Here is a 12,315-nt window from a genome sequence, read left to right as displayed (position 1 = left end):
TCATGAAACATGAACTTGGATTGTTCAAGTATTAGGCTCATGTCTGGCTCTCGTCGAGCATGACCACCAACTTCCTTGTAATGTTAATAAATGACCTCTGCGCCTTCAAACATTTTATTTGGACTGAAGAGCATCTGCGTTCTTACTCTGACTTCTTGTTTGAACTTAACTGCTATGGAATGCATCAAGGACTGTTAATAATCGGATGTTTGTCACCACTTCACCCCTCCCTCTTTTCCTAGCGGTGCCACAAACTGATGGCATCGAAGCAGGTGCCTTACACAAACATAAATAAAATACTTACCCTTTCCTGCTTGTTTCTCTACATATCTCTGAGTTTTTGGAAACTTGTTTAGGTTTCAAATGCAAACAATATCGCCTTTACAATTGGAATTATCTTTGGGTGACTATAATGTCTTTACAAGTAAAACGTTTAAATGTATCCCTTTTTTGTTTCCTTGAATGTTAGGAAAGACCGCAAGATGGCCCTCATTCAGCTGGGATCTGTGGACGAAGCTATTTTGGCCCTTATAGAGCTCCATAATCATGACCTTGGAGAAAATCACCACCTCAGAGTTTCCTTTTCAAAATCTACAATCTAACTTTCCGTGAAAATTCCTTTCAAGACTGGACTCCTACCTTTGTTCAGACAGAGACTGAAGCAGCTAAGACCAACTCTGCCTCTTTAAAAAAAAAAATGAAAATCTCTTATTTGACGTTCCACATGTCCACACAATCAAGTAATGATTTTATTAGGTTAACATTCAGTCCGCCAGTAAGCGGCCTGCCCTAAAAAAAAAATAAGTCGCTTTCTTTGTTTTGAGGTAAATCAATAGAAATGGTTGCTTTGACAGTTCAATTTCCTTGTCTGCTTTCTGTTTTACAGACATTATTTTACATTTTCTGTTAATATATGAGCCTTGCACAACATTTGTAAGATCCAAAAAATGTCTGCTATGAATTTATCCATGTTTTAATTATATTTATTTTTGTCTTGCATCTTTTTGGCTGGTTGTCCGAGCCATACCTCAGCCGTTTGAAAAGTGGATCCCACACTGGGCATGGGTTTAAAGCATCAGAGTTGTATATAATTTGCCTTAAAAATGATTGACTTATTTGGCACCTCTTCCCAATGCTTAACTTAGTTGTGCAGTAACCTAAATGTACGCATGAAATTTTCCTACATAGACAAAGTAACCTTCACCCACAACCTGCATTCCAGGTACTTGACACATTCAAATTGTAAATGTTGTTTTGACTGTTGTGCGACATGCCCTCAACTGTTCAACAGTTTATTGGCAATTTGTTTGTAGAATCTCTAGATGCACTATAGCTGTTTTCTAACCTTCATCATTGAGGCTATGCCCCAGTACAACAAAAACATTCTCTCATTATTGACTTTGGGCTTGTAACGCCTGTCGATTTCCACCCTCCTTCTCCCCTCTCCCCCTCCAAAGGCTCTCTGATTTGATACAAACAGAATTGCACTACACCTACTGAGTTGGCAACACTGTAACCAGTGAAAGGTAGGTTAATTCAAGTAGTGAACCTGTTTTTCCCTATGGACCAAATGATCTTGTCGACCAGTTTTGAATCAGTAGAGGAAGTGTTGCAGAAACAAAAATTCAAAAAATGAATTTGCATATGAATCAAACCGAAATCGAGTAATTTCTGTTTTCATTGTCGATTATCCTCCCACAAATTTGCTTGTCTCCCATTTTGTTGAGAAAAGTTCATGGTATCATTTGACTGCTCTTAAAAAGTACACAGATAGTGTATGTGAGTGTGTTGGAGTGTATGAGAGACTATTACGTCCCCCAAACACCAGCCACTCCTGATACATTTTAAAATGGCTTCAGTCCCTCAAAGAGTTAATGTCAAAATAGGACTTCTACTGAGAGCTACCAAGCAATCCTCTGAAATGCTTTGTTGAGCCATACTGTGGAGGCTGTTCACAACAGGTTACACACATGTTACAAGTGCCTGCCTTTTGCAAGCGCAGACGGGATCCTGAAAATACCCAGTTTAGTTGCACACAGAACTGCATTTAAGTTGGTTATTGATGACCAAAGTGTGTGTGTGTCTTTTATTTTTTTTGTTCTTTTTATTTTGGGTATTTGTGATTTGCATCCCAAAACATCCCTATAGTACTTATCTAACATTTTGATTTTGGAGACTAACCTTACGGAACAAATAGTCCAAAATCCCCAAAATATTTTTAAATACTCCTGTTCAGAAGGTTACAGTCTTAAGGAAACTCTTAAGGACTATTGCACGGTTTGATAGATTGCTCAAATGATATTTTTGGTAAGGTGTAAAAGCAAAAGGGCACATACACCTCAAGGGTTTTTTGTACCACTATACTCTCTAAATATTTAGATCAGAATTACTGTGTATTTACTTAATTTCTTATTATGTGCCTTATGTGATTTTAATGAAACCGTAGATTAGGTTTTAAACATGTCTTTGAAGGCTGTATTGTGGGCTTGGTGAGTGAGTGATTTATTTTCTTGTCTTTTTTGGATTTTCATTGTTCTGTTTTTATTAGATTTTTTAGTATGTCATAGTCTGACATCTTATTATTTTTTACTTTTGGTGCAGAGGTGAGAATTGGGGCGCAATCAGAGTAGACGGGCGTGCCTCTTCCAAATGATGGCTAGTGGTAGTCGTGTGATGCAGATTTTGGTCAGCGGGGAAAATAATTTAGCAGGAAAATCTAGTATGTAAACTGTATCATATCTCAGGATTGTTATTGTATTCTCAGCACTGAGCATACAACACAAGAACGTTGTTGAACGTGTAATTCCCATATAATCTGCATCGATTGCTGGCTTTTGCTAAGACTAAACTGTACATTTGGGCTAAATGTAAGTGCTTGCTCTGCATGGTGTTAAAATGTTGCAGTGTGTTTAATTTTAATTTACTGGTCCCAGCTTGATTCTTGGCTCATTCACTTGTATTATTTGATTATCAGATATGCAATACCTCATTGGGTTGCAAGAAGCTTATAATATGTTATTGATGAGTTGTTTAGAAACCAAATGGAAGGACGTTTCTGGGTGAAGAACCTCTAGTTTTTGACTGGGCAGTTGGACATGTCTCACTTTTTTTTGTAAATTGCACAGAGAGAATGCTGGCTGTGTGTGTGTATATTAGCTCCCACATCACTCCTTTCACTATGAGAGGCAAGCAAGTCTGTGAAAATGACTTCTGTTGGCACTGTGTAAGAGGCATGTCTGATTTGTCACACTTTCATTGTTCACCTCTCGTTTTTACTTTGTTTGGTGGCATGAGACAAGCAGAAACTGCTATTGCAGCAGTTGCCTCTGTCTGAATGCATCTACTTTGCAGGCATCTGTTTTCTGTAAGCATTATACAAGATGCGCCCTCCACAGCCTGAACTGTGTGGAAGTGGTTCTCAGTGTTCTGGGAAGGCGTGATGCAGTCTCATTCACAAGGGCCTAATATTGCATTAACATAGCCTTAATGTACTGATTAAATAATGGTTTTAAGTATCAAACCTTGCTGTACACACCGTAGCTTCAGAGGTATCTGCACACAATTTCTAAACTGGAGAATGTATCCGGCGCACATGTTTCTCCCCTAGGACGTAGTATGCAGTTGTCCTGGGCATCATGCATGTACTCTGTGCCTAATTCGAAAGTAACACATGCAACATCATGCAGAACTTTAAATGTAAAGAGCTAATCAGGGGTGTAACTGACACCCCTTCAGCCCATGCAGTGGAAGGGAGTCCCCTCTGTTAAGAACCCCCACCCAGCACATTTTGCCTGGGATCCTCACTTATTTTGCAATATGCCACTGGATTAGAGAGGGAGGGGCATGATTAATTTGAAGTGTAATAGTGCTTGGTTGCCCCATTTGAGTATAAATAGCACATAATTTACACTATTTGCTAAAAATCTCCTTTTTATACACCTGCTGATTACCTTGCAGAGGCCTACATTTGATATGTTGTCATGCGCTCCCGCAATAATGTGTGGGAATTCAGTGAACTATTCACTTGGCCAGAAATTCCCAATCGTTCAGCTTTAGTTTTGTCTTTCATGATTGTCTTTTGTTCTTTATTTTTGTTTCCATTTTGTGGTTGATCTTTGTTTGCTTGCGTTAAGATTGCATGCTTTATTTTTGCCGCTATTACCAGTCACTGAGGGGGAGGACTCCTCCTAGATCAGACTTAGTTCCATGGTAGAATTTAAGAGTACACTTCTTGTATTTCTGAATCTGCGATTTACCTTTTTGAGTTTGAATGTTCCACTTTTCTCTTGCTTTCCCTTTCATGGTGAAGCAAAGGAACAACATTAATTACCCATTAGAATGTACTCAGTATGTACTCAGTGACTGAAGTATCTGTGGGAAATTGCACAATTCTGTAGTCTTGTTACACTTTTTTGCTGATTGTGTATGGACATGTCCTTGGTTGATGTGATACCTCAAGGAAATGGGGTCATTGTGCCAGACCATAGTTTGCTTGTAGCAGAAAACAAGAAATTGCAAGCTACCGCCATAACTTATCCTTCTGCAGTGATCCAGCGAGGGGAAAGGACAAGGCTGCTGAACCCAACTAATCTGCCAGGAGCAATCATTCCATGACATGATTGATTTATTTTTATGAGCATTGTGGAAGTATTTTACTTGCCTTTTCTCAATGCAGGACCCATTCCACCGGACAAGGAGGAAAATTGTATCATGGTTACCATTGCAGGTATTCTGGCACATTACATTTGCAAAGGGAAATTTATTCTGTTGTGGATGGAAGTTTGATTTCATTTTAGAACTTAGACGCAAGTTATTTTGGACGTGCAGTCTGAGAGGGCTCTATGTCCCATGTGATTGCGCTAGTGTAAGGACATTGTCTTAGCTATTGGGGAAAGTTGCTGCATTCCACCAGGCTTCTTGAAAGAAACCTGAGAGGTTTATTTCACGTATGGAGCTCAGGACTTCACTCCAGAATGTTTTTTCCTAGGTCTATTGATGCTGATACTGTTTCTAATGCCGGATTTGAAATGTTTGTTGGTTTTTAACATTGCATAAAACCTGTCAAAGAATCAATATGTTGCTCAAATTTGGCACATTATTTAAGATTGTCCTCTGCACACTAGAATCATGAAGAAATTTGCAATCACAGAAAAAATGCCATACACAAATCGAGATCATGCTCTTTTTTTCGTTCTTAAATCATTACATTCATATTAGAATTGAGAGAAGTTGAGGTTAAATAGCTTTCAAAGTTTACTTTTGAATACGAATGTTTGCAGGCATTTTTATGGAGGAAAATCAAAACTGGACCAAAGTTTGTGCCTTCACTCTTCATTACTGTAACATCTGTTGAAATAGCTGAATCCTGTTAGTCGGTATTTTCTATGCCCTATCATGCGAAGTATGTTTCACTTGGCCACTCACCCTTCTGGTGAATGCCAACTCTTAGAAAGGCTGTTGAAATTAATTGTGAACCTTAAAAGTGTGACTATTCACTTGGAGTCTTCATATATCCTATCCGCAAGCATGTATGTATTTGCTGCTTGTGTTGGTTAACTATTGTACCCAGCAAACCTTATAAAAAGGATCACATGCAACATTTCAAGTCCACTTGTCACAGTAATATTCGCTCTTCTCCTGCTTATCCTTCTCAACTGGTTTGTAACCTTTGCTACCAAGCGTGGTAGGCTAAAAACCGTTTGAAAAGAGGTGCTGTAGCTTTCATTTCAAAGAGAAGCCATTCTCTTATTTAGCTACGTGTGATTTGATCCCCCACAGCCCAGCCTCCATCTTTGCCAATTACATGACCATATTGTGCTCAAACTTTTCTCCACGTGCTAGGCCTCTTTCCCACCTGTCTCACCCACCCACCTTCCTATTCCTGTTGCATTCCCCCATCCCTCATGCAGACTCGTTGGAAGCTACTCTGATCCGTCACTTTCTTGTGGGTCTTTCTTTCTAATCTTTTGTGCAAGTTATATATTCCACATTTGATATTCTCATGTGAATGAAGCCCCTGCTCTGTTAAATGAAGTTTAAGCAAAGATAGAATAGTGAGTTGTTTACTTCCCATGAAATCTCCTCTGTCATGTCATTCATGTTTACCACTTGATGAAGACCTGCAGCAGTGAAAATCAGTATTGTTTTGTGTGTGCTCGGAGTGCTGTTTTCCATTCCTCCTACTCACACTTCAAGCTTTGTGCAGCCTCATACAATGCTTAAAATCCATGCTCTGGCATCTAAAACATATCACTGATGTGATATTTTTCCTTGATTACTTAAAAATTGGCTGTGTTTTCCTTCTCTCCTACAGACCATATTCAAAACCTAGTGGATCGAGTCTTCCTGCTATAGGCAGATTTGTGACACTTGCATGAATATGGAATCCAAAGATGGCCTTCAGCTCAAGATTGCTTGAAGAGGGGATGACTCCTCGTCAACCTCTTATTGCAGGCAATTGCAGTAGTCAGGAGAGTGTACTACTTGTTTCATCTATGAACAATTATCACCCACATTTCGTGAGCATTGAATAACATTGAGGATGTTAACTCCCTTATTCTCCAAGTGGGCCCTTGTCCGGCATAAACACCTTCAGCCAATTATTTCTTTTCAATTACACATTGAATTTTTAGATTTGTATTTTTTTATTGAAAATAAATCTCTTCATGAACAATACAAAGTCAGGACTGGCTCAAGGTTTCATACAGGAAATGCAATTATGTTCTGCTACAATGTCCTCCATTGCTGCCGACATATTTACTGCATCAATGAACATCAAGACAAGTTTTGCTACTCCACAGTGCAGAAAATTCAGTCCGTCAAATATTCTGGCCCAACTAGTGTGATTCTCTGAAGACTTTGCACTTTGTTATTCTCACATTATTGGCCCAGTACAACTAGTAGATTAGGTTGTGTTTTGTAAATCTATAGGATGTATGCTTCTGCATCCCTACTAGAAATCCTCAAATGCTGTTCCTGGATTGTAACGTGAGGCCATCACTATTGGTACAGATACATACCATTCCATTTAAAACTTGCTTCCAGAATGTTCAGAGTTGTGCTTGCAATGGTAGCGCTCCAAGTGTGCATCCTGGAACTCCATATTTATCTCTATCTGGTTGAATGTTTGATCAGGGCTTCTAAGTTTTAGTCGCAGATTCTCTCCAGGCAGTTATTAATTTTCAAAGAATTATGTTCACTGAATTGGACTGGGATACCTAATTGGGCATAGCCTTTTATCCTCCCTTACACACGTTGGTGGTAAAGGAAGCAGAAGCTTGTTTGCTTTGCACAGTGACGGTAGAGATATGTCTGATTGATGGCATTTCCATTCAAGTAGCTCTTGATGCCAAAGCAAAAACTCTTCTGCGTTGGATCAAACATGGCCAGTCTCACTGGCGGTGCTTTTCAGAGACCTTCCCTTTTGATCATCATGCACCAGTTCCTCTGAGGAGAGTTGGGCTGGCTGTGGCAATAATCTGTGAACACATAGGCTCCAGTAAGAGGAGGACGGGAGTTCCACATCAAGCTCTTGGAGTGCAAAGATGTGTTCTTACCAACAAAAGACTTATTGTTCACAAGACAATAATTCACAATTATATCTATGGCACCACAGGTGTGTTCCACCTGAGCAAGCACGAGTAGAGATATTCACTCCTGTTTGGTTGCTGTCTCATAATTAATCTTCGAGAATGTGCCATCTCGCAACAGATTCCTTGTCTCATTGTACCTTCACGGAGTGGTCAACATTGAAGCAAACTATTTAAGCTCAATATTGCACTGTGCATAAATGGGACCTTGCTCATCCACTGTTCCAACAGATGTTTAGAGCTTGGGGGAGTCCACAGGTTGATCTCCTGGCTATTGGGGGCCTATCTGAATACTCCTTATGTTTCTGCAGTATGGAAAGAGCGCAGAACATCCTAGGAATTGTTTGATGAGTTGGACATACATATTTTCCCCCTTTACAATTAACCAGTCCATATTCAAGAGCAAGGCCAATGATTACCCCAACAGTGATATTTCGCCAGCAGCGCCACAGTCATCATCGCAGTGGGACTGTTTTAGGTCTATTTCTCATGTCAAACTGATTCTCAGAACTTCAGTCAGACCCTGGTTTCCTGTCTCAGCTCATTTCGAAATTGTTAAACCTGCATATGTATTTCAGAAAGCAATATGAAATGTGGGTGCTTTAAGGAAGGTTTCCATTGGAGACAATACAGAATTGAGCAGGTTTGATTCTGTCATTGGGCTTGACTTAAGAAAACCAGCCCTCGTCTATTTGTTACTTCTGTTTCCCTAGAAGGCACACAATTTGCATAGATTGGTATAAATACCACATATCTGCCATTGTAGCATGCATGAGTAGCTCTCTTGAACAATGAGGTCCAGTGCATGTTTGATGGGAAGATGCACTTGTAACCCATTTCTGGGATCCTGCTCGCTCCCCTATGTGGTCTGCTTTCTTTTTTTTTTCTGTCTTGTGCACCAGTTTTGAGCCTGTGTCCTACCAGTGAGGCCTCCTCTTGCCCTTTCTTGGAAAACAGTGCTTGCCTTCAAAAGGGTCAAGGAGCTTCGGTCCTTGTCAACCGATGGACATCAGTGAATTAGTAGTTTGGGATTTTCATGTACAGCAGAATGTAATTTCCCTTTTTAAACCAAGATTGTGGCACATTCCGTTTTGATGATAATGCACCAATTGATGTTCTCAATGTTCTTAATGTTTTGCATGTAAAACACCACACCCTATAAGCACTCAGGTTATTGTAGTTGCATTCACTGTGCACTTGCCCCTAGTAAAAATGTACCCTAGTAAAAATGTACCGATGGCAACATGCCTGTGGCTTGTATTTCTCATTGATAACACATCCGCAGATTTTCTGTTCCTGGCCAGCTATATGCGTATTAGGTTACATCCTAGGCTTTCATGGCCAAGTTGCAATCTGGGACAATTATATTTGTCACATAGGCTACTGCTCACAATTGTTGTTGGCATTATTGTCTCCTCGCTCTGAAGTGTGATGCCTCTTTCCACTAGTTTGGCATAGCCTTGTTTTGGCATGTTGGATTGTCCCCTCTTCAGGCATAGGGCAGAGTTAAAATTGCAAGGTGCGTCACTAGACAAACAATGTTCCCCCCATTGGGCTTTAATTGAGCAGATAAATGTATTCCGGGATGTGTACTTTTGGGTCACATTAATTACACCAAGTGAATTAAATCTGAGTCATCAGATTACAATGGTTTTCAGATTGGCACCAGGTACAGCACTTGTCATCTGTTGGCTCAATACAACTATTCCTCGACAGACTTCAATTAATGCTACAATCTGGGCAGGAGCAAGCTGAAATCATAGGGCTGGTCTTTAATTCATGGGTTCTTACGCTATATGTTGCTTCCTAGCCATGTTCTTGCTTTATAAATTCCATGCATATTCATAACATTGGTGAATAGCTAAACATCTTTCCAGTCTGTCAATTTCAGTAACATTCCAAGCCTGTATTGTGCATCAGTATATGGGTTACTGGGGTCGTGGCAATTTGATTTGATGATTGTGGTGCAACTTACCCTAGTGTTTTTAACCAAGTCCGTTAAGCCCATGCTGCGCTCGCATGAGCACTAGTCACAATGTTAAAGAAAAAAGTAATGTATTAAAATGTTGCCTCACTGCTCCAACCAAAGACTTTCTGCTACTGGTTTTACTGAGACACTCTTGTCAAAACATTTCCTCCTTGTTTCCATCATGAAAGAAAACAGTACAAAGTGGCCTTCGTCATTTTTATTTTTATTTTTTGTACTATTGAATTGACCTTTTGGAAGTGAGGAGGGCGATATCAAATTGTAAAGTAAAACGAGGGAAATGACACATGGCAAGGTGAGCATGGACGATTTTCAGTACTGTATCCTGAAAGAAAGAAAACTGGCCACTGTGGCCACTGGCACACACTCCGTTTGTTTTACAGACTGTCCATACAATTTCTTTTTTCAGATGGTAAGAATGTGCACCTGACGCAATTAAATGCTGTAAATATTTGTAACAACAATTTTTTTACCAGGCATAAAAGGTTTTGGGAACAAGTTAGTGTTTTTTAATAAGAAAACAAAAAACACCATTTGTCTTGTATATTTTGATAAGCAAAATAACCAGCTTTCATTTGTAAAGCAGTTTGTGACATTGCAAGTGGGGAACAGTCTCCTTGTCTGTTGAGATGACTTGTTATAAATGCAAAGAGAAAATTCAATATTAAAGAAACATATTTTCTAACTGTGTAGTGCATGGTTAATTCGCACGTGTGTGCTAGGTTTTATTCCTTTTTGCATTTGTGCATTTTCTGGTTATTGCTCATGTCTACACTTACTACTCTTCTCCTAACAACTCTACTTGTTATAGCATGCCTTTTAATAAATGTCACTACATCTGTACTCGTTTAAATTCCCCTGCGTTATTGTCTGTTGCTTTGGGCTTCCCTTTGTCTTACAAATGTGGATCTAATGTCTTTCTTATATTTATTTCACTGTCGGTTATATCTTTTAGCATTTTCAAGCACTCTCTCGCTCACATTTCCTATTATTTTAAGATTGCAAACATGTTCCTAATAAACAGTGAGTCACTGTTTCTGAAGTCTGCAAGCTCATCTTTATAGAGAGATAAGGTAAGTGGCCTTGTAAAGCCCTTTTCTGCTACTGATGTTGGCCTCCCTGCACATACTTCTGTAAAAGATGATTGGTGTGGTTGGAGATTACTAATGGGATAAATGGAGGAAGATGCAGAAAACTGTTCGCATTATTTGACTTTTTTGTGAGAGTTGCCATAACCACAAGCTGATAGACCACATAAGATCTGCAGTATTACAAATGACAGCAAAATGAGGAGATTGACTTGTCCTGCTGGGAAATGTCCTGTTTATAAATCTTATCACCAGCATTAAAGTTCTTTTTTCTAAATTGACTGGACCGTATTGAAATGTTTTGCACGACCTGAGACCAAGCCCTTAGGAGTGTGTGCTCGCCAGTGTATTCATAGTGTTTAAGTTGAGTTCCAGGGATGACTTCTGTGTAAGCCACACATGCTCTGCTTATATTGTGCAGTAAGGTTAACATTGTTCCCTTTAGAAGGTATCTACCAGTTAATGGTCCTATACCTTGTAGAATTGGAGTACTACTGGGGAGTAATCATACAAGACATGTCAAAGACATCTTACATCTGAAAGAGGTCATACTCCTACTTTCCCGCCCCTTTCCTCATACTTTGGGACAGTCCGTCCTATGGGTCGGGACGGTAGCACGTTTTGTAGCACCAAAATATTGTGTCCTTCTATTTTTTTACATGAGGGCCTGTGCGTGGTGGCCTTGCCTTCCCATTCCCCGCCTCAAGCCTCACCCTTAAGTCTTTTTCTCTGTGCGGTCAGGATCGGATACATGTAGCACCTGAGGCGTATTTTGTCTGCTTTTTTTCTTGTGCTATTTTTTGGAACTCCCTGCTGTAAAGGAGTCTTGGTATCGCAAGTATGACACTGACTCAAAAGGTACAGTTTGTAAAACCTTTATTCAATTTTCGCAGTTTGGAAAAACTCTTACTTTGCCCTGTTGCTAGGATGAGAGTAGTTGCTAGCATCAAATAATAAAAAAAAAGTCCTAGTTGAGTCAAATCAAACTGGCCTACACTAACAAAACCTAATGCCTGCCCTATCTCTTTGACAAAGAATGTGTAAAGGAGAATATGTATTCAAAGGAAGATCTGTGTTAGAATATAAAGAATAAATGTGGCTGAGTCATCTCTCCTCCCCACGTTAGACCGCATGGAATAAGGCGGTCCCCGTAGACAGGATGACACACACACTGGCTCAGGTTCTCAAAACAAAGGCAGTTCAAAACGTGAATCGAGGCCCGCCTGGCCTTCCACCTTAAAGTCTCTCTATACAGCTTTCAAAACATAGTTCAACAAAATGTTCACTTCGGTCTCCCTCAGTCAGGCTTCAAACTTTCAAACGCAGCACTTGCCAGGGTTCCCTTCCCGAAGCTTAATCCACATCCTTTAGAGGTTCCCTTCCCCTAACTTATCACGCTTCCCGTCTCCCTCAGTCAGGCTCTGACCTTTTCCTGATGTAGAAGACCTTCGAATGTGCGTGGCTTTTACAATAAAACTCTGCAGGACCACTTAGACTTTCCCTTCAACTCAAACTCTTGTGTTATTTGCCCCATTGTCTCTTGGTCTGGGGAGTTCGATGTCTTAAGCACAAAAGTTCAACATTAACCTTTTTACTGCCCCCCCCCTTTTTCCCAGGGTTAATATTGATCACTTTGCTTCTTATAGTTCAT

General features: G+C 39.9%; 1 protein-coding gene across 9 annotated transcripts in view; it reads left to right on the top strand.

Annotated features, from left to right (window-relative positions):
- PTBP3 (polypyrimidine tract binding protein 3) overlaps positions 1–10,261 on the top strand; it is a 1,755,480-nt gene extending 1,745,219 nt beyond the window's left edge. For all 9 annotated transcript variants that reach the window (XM_069630627.1, XM_069630630.1, XM_069630624.1 and 6 more), the window contains one exon: positions 470–10,261. In XM_069630627.1, the coding sequence (XP_069486728.1) occupies positions 470–602 (133 nt within the window). In that variant the 3' untranslated portion in view covers positions 603–10,261. The remainder of the gene's footprint in view (positions 1–469) is intronic.
- Positions 10,262–12,315: the final 2,054 nt, after the last annotated feature.

This window comes from Ambystoma mexicanum, chromosome 6q (assembly GCF_040938575.1).
Source record: "Ambystoma mexicanum isolate Mex_15411 chromosome 6q, UKY_AmexF1_1, whole genome shotgun sequence".
Classification (NCBI taxonomy): Eukaryota; Metazoa; Chordata; class Amphibia; order Caudata; family Ambystomatidae; genus Ambystoma; species Ambystoma mexicanum.
The sequence above is the reverse complement of the archived record's forward strand: the minus strand, read 5'-3'. Positions and strand labels throughout refer to the sequence as shown.